The 23,206-nt window shown below is 45.0% G+C and overlaps 1 protein-coding gene across 1 annotated transcript in view; it reads right to left on the bottom strand.

Moving 5' to 3' along the window:
* Positions 1-802: 802 nt before the first annotated feature.
* The window catches only part of LOC110581698 (paralemmin-2), a 135,882-nt gene continuing 113,478 nt past the window's right edge, over positions 803-23,206 (bottom strand). The window contains exons 4-6 of the mRNA XM_044920421.1: positions 18,327-18,441; positions 17,443-17,464; positions 803-1,633 (exon numbers count right to left, since the gene is read on the bottom strand). Of these exons, the coding sequence (XP_044776356.1) occupies positions 894-1,633; positions 17,443-17,464; positions 18,327-18,441 (877 nt within the window). The 3' untranslated portion in view covers positions 803-893. The remainder of the gene's footprint in view (positions 1,634-17,442; positions 17,465-18,326; positions 18,442-23,206) is intronic.

Genomic DNA, 23,206 nt, shown 5'->3' with positions numbered 1-23,206 from the left:
CGTGAAAAAGAAAACAATATAAAAATTTACATTTTTTTTTCTGAGAGAATAGAAGCAAGGCTCATGGATATGCCTAAGTTTAGAGATTACTATGAATGCTCAAAACAATGTTTGCTTCATGTCCTTAGAAAATTAAAAATGGTGCTTCATATATAAAGGGTCCATCAGTTAAGCCACAGAAAGAGCAGCTGCTGATGGGCAGGTTACGGAATCAGTCCTACATTTCAGCTGTGACACGCACTGGGTTCCTTTTCTTTTACATCAGACTTCATTTCAGTTTTAACAGAAGGAAAGCCATAGGTGCACAACACTGTAATCTGGAAGCTTATGTAAGGCAGCAAAAAGCATCACCCTAGATTGAACAGACTAAGTAAGGTCCACTTTTGGCCACACTAACAACCAGCTGGAGCCAACAGCATTTTGCCACACACGATATAAAAGCAAAGATCCACAGCAAGGGAAGCAAGTGGGAAGCCAGCGACGTGGTGACGTGTGACTACGTTATAGGAACACGCTACAACATGAAACCCCCAATGCCGTGGGTTCAATTCCAGTCAAGTGAATTAAGGCTACTATAGAACGGGCTGATGTGAAGAGTCCATTCCAATTGAGCAGTAAGAAACTGATTCACTCTTGAAGACATAAGGAAAGGTTTAGAGGAAAAGCAAGTTCTTGGAAAGATTGAAGCACACACATGCACGTTGTCTCTCAGGTGAGGAAACTGGAGAAAAATGAAAGGGGGAGAAAAATAAGAGAGACCCAAGCAATCCAACTGCAAGGCAAAGCAGGTGTTTGCTTCCAGTTCACAGTATTGCAGTTAGTGGTACAGTGAGGTCTACGGAAGTGGTAGAGAGCCCAGAGGCTGCCCAGAAGAAAAGGGAAGAAAGAAGTGGTCACATGACAACACAGCATTGACAGCGCTTTTTCTTTTGGGTACCTGGGGCTGGCTCTGTGGCCAGACTCTCTTCCTTTCCTTCTGGGGATGAGGGCTCTGTGGTGTCTGAGATCAGCCTCCCGGACACAAGCTCGGCTGCATTCCCATCAATGGTGGACACGTCTGTCACTGTCTTCTCCCTCAATGACTTCTCATCATCTTCGTCAATGAGGACCAATTCCGCCTTGATGGTTTCATCATAGCCTAGCACCTTCTTCGTCTCCTCTTCATCCTCGATATTTTGGTAGCCCATGAAAATCATGGTGACTGGTTGATCCAAGTTGGCCTCGGGCCCTTCAGTGCTGGGGGCTTGGGGCTGCTGCCTTGGGGTCCCGGAAGAATGATCTTTCCTAGACTTATGTACCATTTCTAACTTGGCTTCTTTGCAGAGCATGTGTTCCTTCGGGTGGCCGAGGCTCCCGTCTGCGATCACAGTTCTTTCTGACACGTGCCCTCCTCTGAAGCTTGATTGTCCCGCCTTCTGAATAAGCGCTTCTACATCCTTTGAGCTTAACTTGTGCACTCCATTTTCTACCACAGTGCCTCCTGAGTGCACCTCATATACTACTTTGGTACCGTCATCATAGACTTTGACTCCTCTCTGATGGACCCCCTCTGGGCCAATGGTGGATGCAGAGAGAATCTTGGTCTCTCCTGTTTGTTTGTCTTTCTCCACATTAATTTCCATGGCGTACACAGCTTGAATGAAAACAAGAGAAAGGAAGTGCATGTTACAACAAAAAAAGCCAGTGAATGGTTAATTGCCAAACAGACAAAAAAAGGGTTTGTGCCCTTTCTAGTCTAACTGCCAAGCATCTTGAGTGTTAGAGTGAGTGCACAGTGTGGACAGAGGTGGTTATATATGTGTTTTAACACAGCAGCTTAATGCACTGGGAAACCAGATGTGCAGAGTTACCGTATCTCAATGGCACTTATACTTTTAAGGAAGATCTGCTAATGTAAGACCACAAGCGACTGTATAGATCCAGTGTAATGAATTCCAGGGAGGCTGGCAACATGCAAGTTTATTCTGATTGACAGCTTACCCTAGGCTTATAGACAATTTTAAAAGTCTTGGCTAAGAAGTATTGTAATTCCAAAATCTTAAATCTTTTTTTTTTTAACTCTTTCACTAAGCGTTCTACTGTTTTTTTCTGCATTTCCTTTTACTGTGAATGGAGAATATGCAAAGGATTTTGCAGGTGGGGCGTGGCTATTCTCCACTGTACTGTAAACTAGGCTGTTTGCAGGAACTGAAGTTACAAAAGCAGTCAGGTTACATGCTCTGAGTACTTCGATCACTGAGCTGGGTTTCTGTAACAAGAACTAGAAAAAGAACAAGATGGAGGTAGTAGCATCCCATGGCACTGGAATTTGAGGATGATGATCACAGAAAGCCTCTTTCTTCAGCCATGCACACAGTGCCAAGTCCTCGTGACTCTGCCCCACACCGTCTTTCTCCTTGGTCACCTTCTCTCTCTTCCACTGCCACTACTCAATCTGCGACACTATTTCCGCTTCCCTAGATTATGGTAAGGGCTTCCTACCAGCTCTCCCCGTCCAGACTAACCCTCTCCAACTCATCCCAAATCCTGCCACCAACCTGGCTTCCTAAGGACCTGCTCTCCTCTCTTCTATAGTCTTGTGTGACACTCCATCCTCTCCAATCCATTACCTCCGAGGCTCCCTGCGAGGCACACATTCTGGATGCTAGGACACTGAGCATTGGTCCCAGGAAGCCAGCTGTCCCCAGGCACGCTTTCCCTGGATGATCCATGGATTACATCAACCTCCACAACTTCAACACTGAACTCAGAAGTGGTCACATGACAACACAGCATTGACAGCACTTTTTCTTTTGGGTACCTGGGGCTGGCTCTGTGGCCAGGCTCTCTTCCTTTCCTTCTGGGGATGAGGTCTCTAAAAACTCCCCCATAGTCTTCTTGGTTTTAAATAGTACCAGCACCACGTAGTCTCTCAAGCGAAAAGCCTCAGAACCACACCTGATTTGTCCTTTTCTTCCTAATTTCTTCCACAGCCAAACAACTATTGTGAGCTACTAATTCCATTTCAGACCTCTCCCCATGTACCTCCTCACCGTTGCCTCGAGCCAGGCCCCTTTCTGCTCTCCGCACAACAGCTCTGCCCCAGTCCCACCTGCCGCTTCTCAGAGTGGGGGCAAAGGTAGCCCAAGGTTTGTTTTGAAAATATTATAAAAAGGAAATGGGAGGGAGGGGGAAAGGGAGGGAGGAAGGAAGGAAGGAAGGAAGGAAGAAAAGGCAATTTAAGAAAGAGAAAAGGAAAAAGAAAAAGAACAAGAACAGGTGACAGAGACCATATGTGGTCTACTCTGTCTAAAATATTTACAGTCAGGCCATTTATAGAAAAGCCTACAGACCCTGCTAGCTTGTACGCCATCCCGCCCACAGAATCTTCTTCACAAACCCTCTGTGGGTTCCTGTGTCTGTATAGGAGAAACTCTAAACTTCTTAGCTTGGCATATAATTCCCTTGGGAATTTGTCTGCAACTTCCTTGCTAGGCTTGTCTCTCTGCCCCTTATTTCATGTATACTCCAACCATAGCAAACTTTGCACTATTCCCAGAACTCAGCATCCTTCCCTGCCTGGCCTGCCTTTCCCATGGGGGCATCTCTGGTTATCATCATTTTTGAGTCCCTACCTCTTTCTGAATACTACATGTTCCCCCAGTGTGTTAAGAAGATCCCAATGATCATTTCAACTGCTCCCCTTTTCTTTAGCACAATCAAATAACACCATCCCACACCTAAACATTTCTTGCTTTTAAGATTCCCTTCTCATGAACTGGCCGTCTTTTGAGAGTTTCTATCCATCCAAATATGACCTATCCATCAATGCCCAGTCAGCTGCCTCCCCACTTCCAGAAGGTTTCTTTGACCCTTCCATCTCTAAGTCTTCTCTCTCTTCTTAAGGCTCTCTGAACTTTTCTAAACCTCTCTGAAGGCACTTAACAATTTCCACTCAGAAGTATAATTATTTGTGGGAATGTTTTATTAGCTCCATCGATTTTTAGGATCCCTAAAGGCTAGTTTTTTGCCTGACATCTTTCTACCATTTCCCCACCCCACCAACACCTACCTTAGAGCCTTTTGCATACACGGTACCTGATATACAAATACCTGTGAAACAAATACTACTAATTGAAAATTCTACTTTGGTTGCCTTAATCTAGGCACAAAGACTTTGTATAACATGACACCAATGAAAAGGTACACACAGTAATTAATGTTTGAACTGGTTAGAAAAACAGCAATGATACTATTCCATCTGCTTGGGTAACAAGATACGCAGTCTGTTCACAGTTAACACTTAACTAAAAAGATGGTGAAGCCAGATCCAGTGCTTGATTTTCCTCATGTCCATTTTGAAAGTTTCACTTATTCAGCACAAAGATCTTGAGTTTCCTTCAGTGACATAGTGAGGCCAACTGATATTTGTCATGGAAGTACATGGGCTCACACAGGATGGTGATGTCAAGAGAAATATTTGTCTCGATTAGTTCCTGATTTCCCACCAAGCGTGTCACCAGAGAAATGGAATAGGCATTTAAAATTGTGTGTGGACTCCAAAGCCTGCTCTTTAAATATTACGCTTACATTAAAAACACAGATTTGGGTTAAAATATTATGTCCTGTCACTATTAAAACACTCCTGGGACATATTTATAAATAAGGGTGATACTAATGATTGCCAGTTATAGGTACAATATCTAATTATCCCCCAAGCATCCAGTAATATGTGAACAAAATGACACATTGATTTGTAATCAATACAGAATATGGAACAAAACACTTCTATTTTTAGATCCATTGGTGATCGGGTACAAATTATTAACATGGGAATCTTTAGAGATGTCCTTCTTCTGCCCACCAATGAGAATGCTGTCATTGTTGCCCCAGTTTTCCTCTCTCCACCGTCCTAACCCCCAACCCTCATTTTGTCTTTGCCTGTTTCCCGAATCAGAGACAAGACAGAAAGGAGGATGAGGAGGAGTTCTGTGCTAGAACAGCTGAGTAGATGCACACAAAAACGAGTTGAGAAACAAGGAGTTCAGTAGGAGAGAGCGTAAAAGCTGCGTGGGATATGGATGGAGAGAGAACATTTTTGTGGTGGTGGAGGGGATATGGGGAGTAAAGAAAAGGACATGTGAGAAGTGCTTCCGGGTGGGGATACGAATTGGAGTCCTTTTAATATCCTTCAGGAAAAATAGATAAAGAACAGAGTTCCTTTTTAGTGTTTTGTGTTATTTTGTGTGATTTTAAACCATATTTTGTTAAATGTGACATGGCTCTGGGATTGAACCACATGTGGCATGGTTTCATTAGGGTGACATATTTGTATTTATATTTACATGTTGTACACTGTTCTTTCAATATTTCTAGAATATGGAATAGAACATCATAGGACATTCTGCCAATAAAATAAGCCTAAATATATTATGCCATAAAATACAACATCCATCCATATTTTTTCCCCCAGATAAAATAAGGCTTCAAAGCAAAACAGATTTGTAACAGATTTCGTCAGGGTCTGGCCTCACATGCTTTGTCTATATCCACTCTCCTCTCTAGGAAGGGATACTTAGGTGAACACTTTGAGAAGCTCTTACTTAACACAACGGCAATATTTAGACTTCATGGATAGACATATGAGAATGTTATCAGACATTCAGAAAGCCACACAGGAGGTGTGAATATTTATCTTAAATATGCAGTTTACGAATAAGCATTTTTATTTTGCTCCCGTTCTCAGCCAATAATATTTTAAATGTGAAGCAGGGTGGATATGAACCAGTAGGAAAATGAGACTCACATTTTAAATTCAACACTTTATTTTTGATGCATGCACACAATTAAAAAAAATCCTCCCGCTTTTTACTGCTGCCAAGTGGTATTTCCCAAAGGTCTCTCGCCTACGTCATGTTCTCGTGTCTAAGCACAAAAAATACTCCCTTCTCTTCCCTCAAGCTTCCCCTGGCCACACGGGATACACTACAATTTGCATAGTGAGGAGGGGCTGGTGCTCAGCTTACTGAAAAAGAGTGAGGAAGGGGTGCTGCTGAGAAGAGGGGGTTTTCTGGGGAGCCCTTGGAAGAGATTTTGAGAGAGCCCCATGAACATACAAGAAAGTATGTGAAGAAAAGCTCTCTGAAATTTCCTCCCTTGAGGAAGTTTCTGGAGTCAGAGAAGAAAGAAAGGAGACAGTCTGACGGAAGTCCCAATGACAGGATAACTGAAATCTGAAAGTTTTTACAAAACGATATATTTAATTACTGATTCCCCAACATGACATACTGATGACAATAAGGTTGGAAGGTATAAAGCATTTTTGCTATTCTTTCCAAGAACCTAGACAGGGGAGTAGATGTTCATGATGTCAATGAAGAATAAGAACCAAAGTGGTGAGTTTCTGCAATGAATACAAATGAATGATGGAATTGGTGCTTTGATGTTGGGCCTCTGTGTTTGGTTTACTAGGTCCTTGCCCGCCCCTCCATAACCCTCTAGTCAATAAGGAGAACCTTAAAGAAACAGAGGCAGTCTGATGGGGATTGATAATTCTAGGCTCTAGGTTCTGAAAACAACCAGGTGTGGATTAGAGTGGGAGGCCACTGGGATAGATACGTGCCTAGAAACCAGGGTGAGGGCAGGAGGTGAAGCTACTAGGGTCCAGTACACTGCAGAGCCCGGAGACGTGGGTCTGAGCAGCAGAGAATGCTTGATTCCAGTGCAAGTTTATGTCAACGGTTCTAGGTACTCTCTTGTTCCCTGTTCCCTTCAGCTTTGGTAAAGAGAAGACAGCTGTACAGCCTCTAAGGAACCTAGGGAAGAGGAAAGAAGAGCACCTGACACAAGTGAGGGGCAGGGAGACCAACCACATGATTCCATTTCAGAATCGAGCCAAGAGCAGATCAAACAAGACACTGCGTTCTGTGAAGACGGAAAATTCAATCGTGTTCAATCCCTTGACTCTGGCTTCTAGCAGCTCACTTGCTTTGACTTACTGTGATCAGTGGGAGGAGGTAGAAGGCTGAAGGTCCACATGTAAAATATAAAATGACACAGCCCACTGTCATTAGTCAGTATGATGGGAGGTGTCAGAGAGAGGGAGGAAGACAGTGGGTCTGAATTCCTTATTCAGATGACACCCCATCTTTGGATCTCACTTTTCCCATTGGTACAAAGAAGAGTATCCACCTTTGATATCTTCTGGTGCTGTGCATAGCCTGTGTGGCTCATGACCCAATGATGTGTAAAGTACATTAGGAGGGCAGGAGACAGCCAGATCATGACTATCACCCAAAAGTGAGATCACTGCAATATAATGAACATCCAGTAGCTGGCATCACACCTGGAATGTGGAAGAGAAACAATGCACATGCTTGACTTATTCAATGAACATATATGCATGCGACCATTTCCCTTTGGGCATATGAGTATGCATATACATATATGCTCACACCTTCTCTTAAGGATGGAAATATAAACTTGGCTGCTGTGATGGAAATAACAATGCAAGTGAGGAAATTAATTCAGAGTGGATCTTCCCTCTCATCCCAGCAGTTAGGCAATCTCTAACTTCAAAAACCAGTCATCACAAATTTCTTGGGATAATTGTTTTCCCAGGACACCTTAGTACAAACAGAAATAAGTTTGCGAAGGTGTGATGTCATGGCTAACAACAGCAAAAGCCAACTTCCCATATCTGATTTTGCTTCCACCTTCTTGGTCAAGAATGACAGTTTTCAGTCTGAAAAGTTCCAGAAAGAATATTGCTAAGAGGGAAGTGAAGCCTGGATGAGTGGAGAAGATGAGAAAATAATGAAGCAGCCAGGGATATAAATGCTCTCAGTGCTTTGGACCCAAGAATCAGTTCCCTTATTGATATATTTGTCTCAAGAATCTTGTACGCTGGGAAAGGTGCTAGAAGCAGACACCTGAAGTTCTGATTTAAAAAAAAATAAGAAGGAAGGAATTACATAAACTATGTAGAAGTAGCTTGACATCTTGGCTGGCTAAATTCTAAAGTTCATTTTCAAAGAGCAGAGACCACCAAGAACCAGGAAGGATTCATCAGGCAGAAGGTATACAGATGAATTTCATTTTCTTTTTGTTCAAGTTCTTGAGGCAATTTAGGCAAAGCCAGAGATAAAGCACATCTGGATCATCACCAAGTCCCTTATATTCCTGTGGACAAGACAGAAACATGTGCCTTGGGTGTCAAGACAATTGCCAGAACTTGTTGCTCATTAAATGATCATGTCCCATAGATGCCTATTTAGGGTTCTCAAGGGCCAGGAGACCCCAAAAGTGTCTTACAGGCCTCTGACTTTGGTTCCAACTGTGCAATGTTTTCATCGATGAAATGATGAAAAATAATAGAAGCTTGCTTTTCAGATCTGAGATGATACTAAATTAAGAAGGAAAGTGAGGCTGTGAGGTGCTACAATCAATAGCTATAAAAATCCCAACAATAGAGAAGAGCATTTCCTATTTTCAAAACTGTGAAACCCTTTATTCAAATGGAAATCTGATGCAGAAATACAATACATAAACCCAAGGACCGAGGAGCTGCTGTGTCTGAAATGGGAGAGAAAACCTGAGGCCTGACTACTAAATCCCTTTACACCATTGCCCTCCCCACCTTTCACAGATGCCCCTCAGTGACCCCATGGGGCCCTGACACTTACAAGGGACAATCTATCAAGAAGAAATTCAACAGTCACATCAAATCTACAAAGGGCAGAAAGGTACATAGCTCATTCTTACTTTTGCCTTTTGAGATTAAGAAATAAAGAAGTTTGTAGGTTCTCTGAACAGGGGAAGAAGTATGTGCACAACTAGGGAAAAAAGACTCCATGTTTCAGTGGAAATGATTCTGGAACAATGACTACACTGGATCAAGGGAATGAGGTTGAGCAGTGGCATATGTCAAATGACTCTGAGGCTTTACTTTAGAACCTGAAGCTGAAGGGCCATGGCACCAGAAGAGTGAGTCACATGGTCTGCGGATTCTCGATCTGCTCTGGGGGGAGATCAGCCCACCCCAGAGTATGCGGAACAGCTATCAGCACTGCACTTCAGGGAGATAAGAGACAAAGTGGGGAGTGTTCAGTTGGGAGGGACAAGGATGGCGGAGGGTGTCTCAAAGCAATCTCATTATTTTGGGACAGCTGAAGAGACTGGGGCTGTGGATATTAAGGGGATGAAGAGTGGGGATCTAGGAAAGACCAGAAATGATAGTCATTTTCAAGTAGTTAAAGGGAAATCAACTTTGGCTTGTTCCAAGTGGCTCCAGGGGACAGGATAAAGACTGATGGGTGGAAGATGGAGACAGACATCAGAGGAAGGACTTCCCAATGGTCAGTACCAATTAGACAGAGTGGGCCTCCTGGAGGGACACGAAACTCCAATCACAAAGGTGTGTGACTGTGGCCTGGGGACCTGTTTGCAAGGCTGCTAAAGCCTGGCTTCATGTTTGATTGGAATAGATGCCTCCTAATTCTAAAAGCAAGGATGTTAAATAAATTCCCAATTATATAGAATCCTAAACCTACCAAACTCCAAACAACCAGAATATTTGTCATAATCCTAAGAAATAACAAGTGACATTTATTAAAATGGTCCCAAGGAGTGCCTGGGTAGCTGAGTTGGTTGAGTGTCTGACTCTTGATTTCAGCTTGGGTCATGATCGCAGGGTCCTGGAATCAAACCCTCCATCAGGCTCCATGCTCAGCATGGAGTCTGCTTGTCCCTCTCCCTCTGCTCCTCCTCCTGCTCTCTTTCTCTCTCTCTCTCTTTCAAATAAATAAATAAGATCTTTAAAAAAATAAAAATTGAAAAAATAAAATGGCCCTGAGATTGTGCAAATTTCCAAAAGGATGTTCATAAAGCAAGATGGATCATGTCCAGGAGAAAGGATTCTAGTGGAGAGTGCCATTATTTGGTATGCTATCCATGCTCTGTGTAATCACTGTTGGCCACAACTGGTAATGAATCTGGACACCCCATTCCAAAAACAGTCTAGACAAAGGAGTTAACCACATCAAATGCGATTCCTTCCAAAACTCTGCGTGTATGTATTTCCACAGTTAGATACATCTATGCAAATTAGTTCTTCAGTAATAAACAAAAGTACACATCAACTTATTTTTGAAGACTCTGATCACATAATACTTTTTCGAAAATGCATTTGCCATTGGATCATTATGTTTCTGCGGCACCTTCAACTATGAAGGATGCTAGGTTGCGATAGTGCCTGTGTTCCCACATGCCCAGTGCTGCAATCACGTTAACACTTTATTTATTCTTGCCCATTACACTCGTTGACTATCAATGCTGCTCAAACCCTTTTGATACCCCTTAAAAATGAGTTGTCACACTGTCCCTATCCTCTCCCGGAGCTGATCCATTAGTTGGATCATATCACATGTCCTGTAAGGTCCAGGAACCTGTCGTGGAGAGGGGCTGGGAAGCTGGTTACCCATGCTTATCAGGAACTATCAGCACCCAAATGTCTAATAAGCAGCAGAGGGTGTGTGACTCTTGAACGGCTATCACCCTAGTTGAGCTCAGAGTGCTCGCTGGAGCATAGGAGAGCTTGCGGCTTAAGCCTCTGCCAGTGATTCTTCAGCTACACAGCTGCAGGCTCCAAGAACTGCTTTCTTGGTCCAGGGACACGTGAACCTGGCCAGGGTCTGACCAGACACCACTTAGGTCCCATCCAATTCTAGAACTCCGTGAGTTAGTATGCAAAAGTAACACGCTAAGATGTTTATGGAGATACCCAGCAGATATTTTATCAGTGCGCACGCCGACCATGTCAACACTTACTTGCCATTTCATGGTACATTTACATTAAAAGAAGGAGGGACTATTTGCTTCACAAGATATTCAGTTTGGCCTATATAAATGATTTCTTCTGGCTTAAAAGCCCATGAGTGTTTTGTTTTATGCAAAGTGTCATTATGTGATTTATTTTAGACATAAACTTATCTAGATTATGCAAAACATAATCGGATGTGCCTGTTTGAGTTCACCTACATTGTCACTAACTGTGCAACCCTGGCAATTCATTTTTTCATTTGACCCCTGGCCCTCAGTGCATTTCTGTGTAGAGTAAAAGGATAGGTTTAGAGATTGATTTTTCATGTCCATCTAGTTCTGATTTCTGAGGCACATTCATATTGAACAGAGCAAAGCATAGCTCTCTGTAGACTTTATACTCGTAAATGTATTGTTTTTTAAAATCCACCATTGTGAAAAACATTAGCAAGAAACACATGTTCTTTAAATTGCTAGTTCCCCGCCCCTGCCGCCAAATATACCGCAGTAGCTCAGAAATAATTCCAGAAATGGGAAGACTTGGAAATATATATTTATAATATACAAGCAGCTTGATTCCCAAAGGAGTTGGCAACATACTCATACACTTTGAAAATAATATTCTCCCAGCTTGCATCATAGCTCATTTGATCTTGTACATTTCCAATATGGAAAATAAAAACCCCTGGAGGCAGAGTACAGATTAACTTTGAGAATGAGGAGAGATATAAAGACCATAAACACGAGAGACAGAGCCCACTAAAGGCAAGGGGGAAATGCTCTATGATTTTCTCAATATTCCCTCCTATTCAGTCCTTAATTACTCATCAGGGCCTAGTACCTACACTCCGTGGCCACTGCAAATCCTATGTCTGAGGCTGGGCTGAGGACAGGGTCCCCAGTGGAAGGCTATCTGGGAATCCCTTATTATTAAAGCTCCGAGAAATGCAGGCCCCGTGGCCAGTCCTGGCATCAAAACCAAATAGCTCCCCAGGACTTACCAGCGGCTCTGCTAGTCCCGTCCTGCCCAGGTGATGGTTCTGCTGTTCGTGAACAGAGGATTGGCAGGTCGGGGAGCTGGGAGGAAATGTAATTTACTGCATCTGGTAGCAGAGAACAGGGAATACAATTAGGCACAGTGTCGGGAGGCCCAGTGGGTTCACTGCCGAAACAGCAGCTTGTCTGCCCTACATAATGGACCTTGGAGGCAGCCACTAAACGAGAGGATCAGGGTAAACAAAGACAAGCATTTGCCCAGTGACTGGTATTCAGCAGAGTAGCTGAGGTAGGAGGGATCCTGGCCAGAGAGCTCAAGCCCCAGGACTGCTCTATGTATTAAAAGATTCATCAGAAAGCTCTAGATTTTAAGAGTACAATGAGTTCGGCGGGAGGGGGCGGGGAAGGGGATGGGCTAATGAGAGCCATTATCAACTTGGTGGGATTGACTAAACATGGGACATCAAACTAGAAATACGCCTTCAACAGTAGTGAAAAATAGATTTGGGGCTCAAAACTTGAACTGGAAATGTAGCTTCAGGTGCCTGATTCATTCAGAAGACCTATTTTATAGACACTAAAAAAAAAAAGCTCCCAAAGCCCTAGAATTTATCTCACATTTTAATACTTCAAGTTGGTGGTTCAGCCAGAAAATCCTAAGATTCCAAATAACAACAGCCAGTGAATTCACCATTAGCCCAGTTGCAGGAAATGCAGCTGAGCAAAGCAGGGAGACCAGCTCCACTTGGGAAAATAGTCTGACAAGCCCATTCAGGGAGGTGAGACCCTATGGGCATGAACCTCAGCAGGTGTGTCAAAGTGTCAGAGGAGAGGAGAGAATCTGTGTATCCCCCAGAGAGAAATGGGAAAGCAAAGGCAAGAACGTTCTAGAAAGCTATGTAATGTGATTCCTTCCTCATGTCACGAACTTGTCCCAATGGCAATCCTGGAATGCCAATTACTCCTCAATGATACATCGAGCTGCTTCCTGCACATCTCCACTGAATCTCTCCCAATCACCTCAGACTCAACATGTCCCAAAGGGAACTCTCATCTGTGCTCATCCGATGCCTCTCCTGTACTCTCTACCTCAGCTCATTGGTGCCATAATTCACCCAGGATCCCAGGCGGCACCCTGAACACCCCCTCTCGATACCAGGTCAGCCCCTAGCCTCCACCTCCTTCACATCTCTTACACCCGTCCCATCCTCTGTGTCCCCATTGATATTCTGTTAGGTTTCTTTTTTCTTTTTTAAATTTCATGCTGGAGAGGACCCAGACACTAGATCAGGATGAGGATTAGGATTAGTTCAGTTCTGCACCGACTAGACCATTTGCTGACTTGCATGTGAATGTCAACAATCCAGAATGTGCTGATATTGGACCGTTATGTTTTTAGGAACACACTCTGGGGCCGGGGGGTAGGGTGGGGGAGTTTCACTAAGGGAATGGATTTTTCCATATCAACCACTGGGGGAGAAGGAATGGGAAATCAGAAGTAGGCAGTCAGGCCTTTGGCCATGGTGAGGTTCAAGTGACCATCTCTCTCTGGGGCCTTGTGTATGTTGGAGGGTGGGTCCCGGGTCAGACAGACATGGTTGAGGGTCCTCTGCTGCAAGGAAGGAAACTGGGCCTTTGAGATGATGGGGAGCGTGGATTGGGAGACAGCCATGAAGCAGCCTATCTGGCCCCCTAAAGATGGGCTTGGTTTGAGTCAAGGGTTCCGAGTATGGCCACATGTTTAATGTTGTATGTTATTCTCTCTTATTCCTGAACTTTAGGTTACTCTCATCGTGGGGAGCTGTGAACAGAGTCCAGGCCCCAAAGCCACACAGCACAGGACCAGAAGAGAGCAGAGGCTTGAGATGAGCTGCTCCTGAGGGTGTAAGAATAGACTGCTGACAGTGGCCCAGGGGAAGATTTGAGCAGCAGTGTGGGGCAAGAGGGACAGTGTAGGGGGGCAAGAGATGACCAGGGCAGATTTGCAGAGCTTCTGAGTTTGCCCTGAGGATTTCTAGAAATCTGTGGAATGAGATCTTGCTAAATCTGGTTTTCTGCATTCAAATGAGATGAAGGTTCAAGCCATTAAGACCAGGTGAGGACTCCCATACTGTCCCCTTTATGTCTATATATTCTATGCTAAATAGAGAATTTCTGGGGCATCTGATACTGAAAGTTTTAGCAGCCAGAAACAAAAGGCACTTGCTAGCAGGGGCATCTGCCTCAGAAAGAGCACAGGATTCCAGTGCTTCTGCCTCAGCCTTCCCCAGAAGGTGGCTCCCCGCCCAGTGGGGGTGGGGGTGGTGTCCCCTCTCCCTGGTGTTCCCTGGCTACAAGCTTGAGGACTGCAGCTCTTGGAAGGCTGGGATCACACACTCCAGCTGAGATGAGGGAGTGGCGAGGAGTGGGGCTCCAAAAGGAGAACCGGGCAGCCAGCCCCCTCAATATAGCATAAAGTAGTCAACACAAAGCTATGCAGCCGGGAGGTGGCCGACAGACAAACACCAGGAATAATTAACGGGGCCTCCAAAGCCTCCATGGGAAGAATTTCTTCACGTGGCCTCAGTCAGTAACCTGCCCTCTTCCTGCCAAAGTCGGGGGGTGTCTATGGTCAGAGAAGGCAGAGAACGGTCACTGCCAGGGTAGACATGTAAGATAAGTGCTCCTTGTTAGTCCCAGCCCTGCTGAAGTATTTACTGTGACTATGATGGACATGCATAACCAGAGCTAGAGAAACAAAGCAGATGAACACTCTCTGGAATGCATGACTTAGGGGCACCTGAAAACACACTGAGATTTCCCAGCAATGGCTATGAAGGAGTTGATATGGGGATGGCTTCCGGCCACCGCCGCAAGACCAGGACGGGATGGAAACCTAAGATCAGTATCGGACAGCAAGGGCGGAGACAGGCCTGGGACAACATTTTCCTTTGCCTGTTCTGGCCAATGGTTTCACCCCAGGTCCTCGGTGGGTAAAGAATACTTAGCACAAGATATATACTATATGGAAATTACAGTTACACAAGACATTCTGCTTATTTAAGGCAGTAAAAACAACCCACCCAACTGATGAAGACTCTGCCATATAACAAGTGTGTATATGGGGTGGGGAGGAAGAGAGGGGGGTCAGAATGTACATGGCCAGGGAATTCTGCTCAAGATTGGACTACATTGTTCTTGATGGCCAGGACTACCACGCAATCCAAAGCCATTGGTGATCTAGCAGTGCTGTACCTTTATGTCCTCTGACATGCATAGGGTGACATGCACAGGGACCTGAAGTGGGGTCACCAGCAGCCATCTCCTTGGCACCTCATTAAACTAGGGATGTTTTTGCTGATTATCTGCAGCATCTTGTACAGTTATATAATCCTAGTTGGCCTTGGATTCTGTAATCAGCTTTTCAGAAGTGGGGTATTTTTCTCAAGGTATTATTATTCTATAATACTTTTGGGTTACTTCTTAGTAACAACAGGTGGTTGATTCTGAGAGGGTCTTGGCAACTTTGATATAGAGGGGCCTTTGAAACCAAAGAATGAGACATTAATCAGATATTCCAGAGTCCCTCAACTGGATTTGCTTCAGTTTGTACTCTCAGACCACAGAGTGAGCTAAACATTGACAGCATTCTTAGAGGATGTGTTGCCTCCTTCAAACTTCTTTCTTTGCCAGTAGATGTGGTGCAATGGAAAGCTCCACCCAGACTTAGGTATAACCAGAGATGGCAGGAATCATAACCACAGATAAGACCACAAAAACCTTTCCCTGGCCATTTCTTGGGATCTCTAAGATGTCTACATCCTTGAGCCTGAGGTCACCTCTGTCAAAAAGTGACTGAAGACAGAGTCTTCAGACCAATTTTCTCTGCAGGCTCTTTTTAGTCACAGTCAAGTTTCTTCCCACTTCCATGAACTGCTTAGGTGAAGGGATTCCAATTGTGGGAAGTGATGCAGGAGGAAATGAAAGAAGTTCAGGTTGAAAATGAAAGATGCAGTGGCAAGTGTTTATAATCTGGCTTCCGTGTTGCTTATTAACAAGTCATAGGCTATGTGGGTCTCCATGCCCCACAGAGCCTTCCCAGAGACATGACATTCAGGCTCCTTCCCTTCCCTAATTATAGAGAAAAGTGTAGGAAAGATTCTGGTTTGAGAAAAAAGAGGGGAAAAAAAGAAGTAAAAGCACGAAAGGTCAACGTGTACCCTTCCAGGATGTAGGTGTCTGTGGGTCGATGTCCCACAGCCCCATTCCAGCCTCACACATACTGCATGATTGCTGATTATGTCCCCTGCCTCAGGTCTTTCCTAGCACTAGGGAAGCCCACTATGCTTCCCATGCTGCCACCCTTTATTTCCCCAAAGAGGCAAGGCCACCTCCTCCGTCCATGCTCTATCCCCAAAACACAGAACAAGAGCCCTGATTTGGCCACACCCTAGAGAAGGCTTTAGAATGTCATAGGTCCTCCGCCTGGAGTCCCTGCTAGTTTGGCCCTGATTTGTCTCTGCCCACATGTGCTGGGAACATGAAGTTTACTTTACTACCTTCCCAAAGATCACCTGGGGGCCAAAAATCCAGATTCCCTGCCTTTTATTTGCTGGAAACCATTTTCCCCCACCAAATAAAATAAAATAACACAATACTTTTTTTCTGGCTAAAGTCAGAATTAACCTTAGTGCAAATATCTTTGCTAATCCAGAAGAATACATTACCCATCTCTGCATTTTTAAATCTTTGCCCTTATATTTGCAAATGACATTGGCAAAACACTGATGCCAACCTTTATTCTGGCTCCTGATCATCTTCATAGTTTAGAGGATGACCTTATAAGAACCAGGAGAGCAAATGTCACCTGATCCTTCTGACAAGTCCTGGCCTTTTAAAGCAGGTCTAGTTGAGGGCCATAGTGAAAGTGGGAATGGAGTGGTTTTCATGAGTTTGTAGCTTAAGTGAGGGGAGCAAGGTGAAGGACGAGAAGCACAAAACCTCAAGTTCATTCCCATGAAATTCTCTTCCACAGGGAAGGAGAGTGGAGGGTAGGGCCATGGAAGGGAAGGGAGAACAGAAGCAAGACCCACTCCTGCCAGGATGGGGTCAGGAAGCCAGGGCCCTGCTCCCACCCTTCATGGGTTCAAGGCCAACTCCGCCACGCAGGGAGGGAGGTTCTGCCCAGCCTTGTTACCCTGGAAGGCTGGAGAAATAGCTGTTTCCTGATTCAGAATAAAAACACAGCCTTAGAAAGGCTTCCTAAACACCAGATGATGGCCTTCTGACATGTGTCGTGACCTGGAGTCCTAGGCACAAATGGGCTCATTCTCGCCAGGGACCTGGTCCCGATGTCAGCACTCTAGGCAGAGCTCCTTTCAAGAAAGGTCCAAGCAGCGAACCTTGAGGACCAAATGGGAAGGGGAGGAGCCAGTCCAACTGTGTAAGACTAAAAGCGGTGAGTCGAGAAACCATCCTTGAAGAAGAGAGGCAGACAAGCCTGGGGACGTGTACTTCCTCAGGGCCTTGCACAGAGAGCTACTCCTTCTTTCTGATGACCTCACACACCAACACATCGCATCTCCCGGTGAGCCTGTATTCGTGAAGCCCACTAAGCTGACCGGGATAAGATTCTTCTATAGAATGGGGGCAGAGAGCTCTTCCACTTACCTCCATCCACACTGGAGAAGCTCTGTGGAAACAAAAGCAGGGCAGAGCGTCACTACACACGTGGGGGGACAATCCCTCATCCATCTAACCCGTCTCTTTCCCCCAGGTCCAGAATTTGACCGTGGTGGGTAAACCCAATGCTCTCTTTTCTTCTGGGAAATTTGTTTGGGATTCTGAAATTTAAGGGAATGTTTTATCATTCCCACCTCATACTGAATTTCTCCCAGGAGGGATTTATGTCAGTTATCCAGCAAATACCCTCGGCTGTGTTGGAGAAAGAAGTGACATCAGAAAATCCCATCTTAAAATTAAATTGGTTGGATTGTTTCTTTGGTCTGGGTACCTGGGCGATAAAATGGAAGGAAGGTCCTGAGATATTCAGAGACTACTGGCTTTACGCGGTCTCTCCTCTGCACTACACGGCACCATCTGTTTCCACAGTGTTTACACTCTGTGTATTTGAAATTCATATCCATTTGATATGGTTTTGCCTCTGGCCTTTTTATAAAGGAAAGACTTAAATTAAAGCCACAAGGAGCAGGTCTAATCTGCTTCATAAGAATTGGCTTTAGAATCCTGAAGTCCAAGGTGAGATGACTTTTCAGGAACCGGGCATATAAAGGGTTTGGACAATAGGTAGATGGGGTTGATTGAAAGGCTCTCCTCTGTGCTTCCCCGCAGACCAGGTGGTCCCACACCTGACTACAGGCCACGGTCAGGGTCAGAGACCCCCATGGGTCCTCACACACCTGCACCACATTTCTCAGAGCATGGGGCTCAGACTTCTCAGCAGTACTAACAGGTCTCGATTCCATTGGTGCCCATTCGCTAGTGCTTACTTCCCCTCGGATATAATCTGGAGAAATCACATTTATTTTCTTTACCTTCTGAAAGTCCTTAAAGGATTTTTCTGTCTCCTTTAGTTTCTCTAGGATGATTTGCTCTTTGGCAGATATCTGGGACTCTTCGCTTTCTAGCGCTTGTATTTCCTGCTCCAGCCTGGAAAACACACAAACAGAGAACAGGGTCCTTTATTGTCCTGCCATCCCCGGGCCAGAGAGCAGCTCCTTCCTGTGGGGTGACTTCCTGGCAGTCTCCGTGCCCCATTATAATGCCAAGGTGCCAGGCCAGGGCACCTCACAGAGCACCCTGAGTGTTCAGCTCTGCCACTCCGCAGACAGTGATGGAAGAAAAACAACCCAGAGGGACTAACACTAGCTCAGTGCCACTGCTTTGCAATATGCCTTGGTGTCTCCCCCTGAACTCTGTCTTAATTTGGGGGTAGATATTTTTGCATAGCATAGGGCATAATGGCCAGAGGAAAAGAGCTTCCTGGTCTCCTAGTTATCTCAGAATAACTGTTCTTCTATCAGTTCTTCTAAAGAGGGAAAAGCTAATCTCGCTCAAAGGAAATAATGTTGCCACAGGCTGGTGGCCAATACCCTCCCGAGCCTGCTGTCATCGCCCTCAGGGGCCCATCCTCTTCCGCCCAAAAGAAGGGAAAAGGGACGGGGGAACTGATACAACTGGAACTTTCTTCTGGAACTTTCTCAGTTGTCATGGCCATCCTAGGTATTTTCTGAAAGGGAAATTTGGGTACTGCCGGGAGACTCTGGGAATATTCCAGAACAGTTTCAATCTGGGAGAGGTCTCAGTAACTTATTCTTTCAATGAAATGATAGTATTAACTATTAACGTTTATTGAGCACCAAATCTGTGCCAAGAATGGAGCTCAGAATTCACACAGTGGATTTTATTTAACTTTCCCAACGACCTTTTGAGTAGGGAGTCCCCATTTTACGGATGAGACCAGTAAAGCCTGGCAAGGTTAAGGGGCTAGCTGATTGCTGCAGAGCCTTGAAGCAAGACCTCAAGCCAGAAGTCAAACTCTAGACCCTACTCCTGACCATGGTGCTAAACTCTTACCACATGGGTTCTACAATATCTTGCGTAGTTCCTGCCTTGCTAAACATTTCGTAAGTTGGCATACTAGGGTGACATTGTCATGCAGCAATGTCCTTAGGGTTATGAAGGGGTGGATGTTCCCCTGCCTAAAGAATTATTTGGCCTGAACATATTTGTTTGCTCATTCAATTTTTTTTTGAAGATTTTATTTATTTGACAGAGAGAGACAGCGAGAGAGGGAACACAAGCAGGGGGAGTGGGAGAGGGAGAAGCAGGCTTCCCACTGAGCAGGGAGCCCGATGTGGGGCTTGATCCCAGGACCCTGGGATCATGACCTGAGCCGAAGGCAGACGCTTAACGACTGAGCCACCCAGGCGCCCCTGCTCATTCAATTTTGCTTTTGGTTTCTTTCCCCTCTATCGTGCTGGGAGCTTTGTGGCAAAATCTGGGCCCCTCTATATCTGTCCCACCACCACCCCCTTCCATCTTCTAATCTGCTGCTGGGAACTGGCTAACCAAGTCTGTTCAACTAAGACCTAAGATAAAGAGTCCAGACTAAGATCTTCAGAGGGGTAAGGGACACCAAGCTACAGGCATTGGTCCATTTAGGGATGTACTGTGCCCCTCAGAGGTTTCCTTCCTGGGCATCCGAAAAATGACCTCTGGATGGATGAGACTTTGCAGCAATTACTTTGGATTATGAAGACAAGCTCTATGTACAATCATATTCCCTCCAAATGAACATAGATATATTTATCATTTCACTCCCAGTAAAAGTGGAAGTCCTTATAATGACTTAGATAGCCCTAGAGTAGCTAGCCTCCCAGTACCTACATGGCCTCCACTCTGGACAACAAGAACTACTCCTTATTTGCCCATTTGTGCCCATGTTTTCCCCTCCTCCGAGAAACCCATCTCAAAACCCTAACCATTCTTGAAGTCTTAGCTCACACACCAGCTACCCCAAGAGGCTTTCACAGATGCACCACCAGAAAATAACACTGCCGTCATTTATTAGCACATTATTTTGGTTTCTCAGAGGTCTTAGCAAGTCTACTATATGTTCAAGCAGTGGTTCTCAACCGAGGTGATTTGTCCCCCAGGGCATATTTGGCAATGTCTGTAGTCATTTTGGTTGTCCATAACTCAAGGAGAGTGGGGATGGTGCTCCTGGCATCTAGTGGGTAGTGGGGTCAAGGATGGTGCTGAACCTCCCACAATGCCCAGGACAGCCCCCCACCACAAAGAATTATCTGGCCCCAAATATCAATAGCACTGAGGTTTAGCAACCCTAAACCCCATATGATAGCACATAGAAATCATTCATTTCCCCTTCTAGATTATAAATTCATCATGGGGCTGGAGGGCACAAGTGCTCAACATATGTCTATTGAAAGAATCAAAGAAACTAAACCAAGTTGCAAAAAGACACGGCTCAGCCAAATGAGACCTTTAGGATTTCTGAGGCCAGGGTGAATTCTTCAGCAAGCCTGGATTTGAGAGGCTGTGTGCAGGCTGAGATGCAAACAGAATCTACAGGAGATGGGGCCGAGTGACAAAGATATATAAACAAAAAGATACAAAACTCCTTTGCTGTTCCAGATGTGCAGCAAAATCTTCTACCCACCTTTGTGTAAATTATTCTGGGGGGGGAATCAAGGAAAGGGATACAAATGTGTAATAGGAACAATACACATGGGGCAGTCAAATGATCCAGAAACTGAACTTGTTGAATGGGTAGAGGAGCATTGGAGGAGGCTTCCTGGGAAGACTGGATGATAGCACTTGCCAGGTGGGTTCTGAGCAGACTGAATCACAGAGGACAGAGTTCCTCAGCAGATATGTAGGACGTGGGTAGAGTCTATTATTCTCAAACATATTCCCTCCCTCCCCTCTTCACCTCCATGGGAAGTGAAGTGGATACATCCCTGACCCACTGATGTTGGTCTTGACCACATGACTTGCTTTGGTCTCATGGTGGGTGGATTGTACTTTCCTGCCACCGGATTATGGGCTCAGCCATGTCATCTGCTTTAGCCAATGGGATGTTAGCAGACACAACACAGGAGAGGCTTGGAAGGTGCTTGCGCATTTGGGTCTGTCCTTTTGTGCCTTGCTAGCACCAAGAAAAGAGCTTCTCTGTTCAATGGCTGTCCCTTCAGCCTTGGCCCCGGGAAAAACACATAGGGAGTAGACTGGAGCCCAACCCAAGTCAGACACCATGCCCAGTTGGTCCTATACCTGAAATTAGAGTTGCTTAGCAGAGCCCAGCCTAGATCAGCAAATACCCAGGGTAGTCACTGAAGTATGAGCAATAATAAGTGACATTCATTTTAAACCACTGAGTTTGAGAGTAGTCATAGTACTATTGTGGCAACAGCTGATACAGATCAAATATTTATATATTATATGGGTATATATTATATATGTATGTATTATATGATACACACATGTGAATATATATATCCTAATAAAACATATCCCAATAATATATATAAATTTGTAATATGTGTGTGTGTATCCCAATAATGCCTGAAGCTTTAAGATTAGAAAGAATATAATCTACCCCTGCCCCACGTCCCCCAATCCTCAGAAAAATCTGGAGTGATACAGGGCCCTCACTCATGAGGACTAAGATGAGAAAACAGGAAAACATCAGTGGTAGTTGCCTTTGGGTAATGGGATATTGGGGAATTTTAATTTGGTTCTTCATAATTTTCAATATTTTCCCAATTTTTAAAGAAATCATGTATTCCTTGTCTAACCAGAATAAAACCAATAAATGGCTTTTTAAAGAATCCTCCTTTGGCCTTGTGCTGAGAAAGCAGCATTTCATAGACTGGGGCACGGGAAGGGAGCCTGCTTCTTCCATGTCCCTGAAGGGTTAAATGGGCACACTCCAACGTGGATTTCCATTCAACTCAACCAACATGTACGGACCTCGTGCGGCTGGACTCAGAGCTAGGCACTTCAGAGGATTCTAAAATAAACAAAATCGTGTTCAGAATGGCTGGCTGAAAAAAGGCGAGGCGGGGGGGTGAGGGAAGGCTGACTCTAAGTAGCTCATGTCTCCCAGTGAAGCAGCCCTAGGTGGTTAAGAATTCTCTGTGGACGGATGCCCACTGGCTGGCCGACTGTCTCCACAGCTTGCCCCCGGCCCTGTGGGTTTCAGGGCTCTCAGCTATATAGTTTAAGCACTAAAGATTTGGGTCATGATACTGCGTAACTGAGAAGCGGGAGAGAGAAAGAGAGAGAGAGGGTGAGAGGAAGGGAGGGAGAGAAAGCAACAAAACGAAACTTTCGCAGGAACAACAAATGAGTTTCCCTCAAAGGGGATGAATGTGGGAAATCGACAGTTTATGTAAGTCCAGGCAGGTCAGATCTGAATAGCAGATTTCTCTACAAACGCACATGTGGGCTGGGGCCAGGTCCTGAGGGCGCTGAATGGCCCAGGCCGCTATCGCTATCATTCTGTGGAAAACCTAAGTCTCGGAGCCAGGGAGCGTCCCAAGAAACGGAGTGTCATGGGGTTAATAAGAGTCATCTCAGCCAGCTAGAGACGCCACTGCTTTGTAGTTTCATGACTGAAACCTAATGCAGTCTTCCCTGGAGGAGCCAAGGAGATATTGCTGAGCTAAAAATAAAGAATGGGCAGGAAGTGTAATTTATACGCAAGGTTAATCGAGGCTCTTTAGGCTGAGACAGGTGCACATAGCAGCCTCTGACCGGCTTGCTCAATTTCTTCTGAGCACAAAGCAAACTGTAATGGGCGGTAAGCAGAGGTGACACACTGCCACTGTGCGGGCTTAATTTACCAGAGATAAAGTTGCAATCATGGCCAGATGGTCTTATAAAATCT

Source organism: Neomonachus schauinslandi, chromosome 13 (genome assembly GCF_002201575.2).
Source record: "Neomonachus schauinslandi chromosome 13, ASM220157v2, whole genome shotgun sequence".
Classification (NCBI taxonomy): domain Eukaryota; kingdom Metazoa; phylum Chordata; class Mammalia; order Carnivora; family Phocidae; genus Neomonachus; species Neomonachus schauinslandi.
This window is presented reverse-complemented; position numbering and strand designations above follow the sequence as displayed.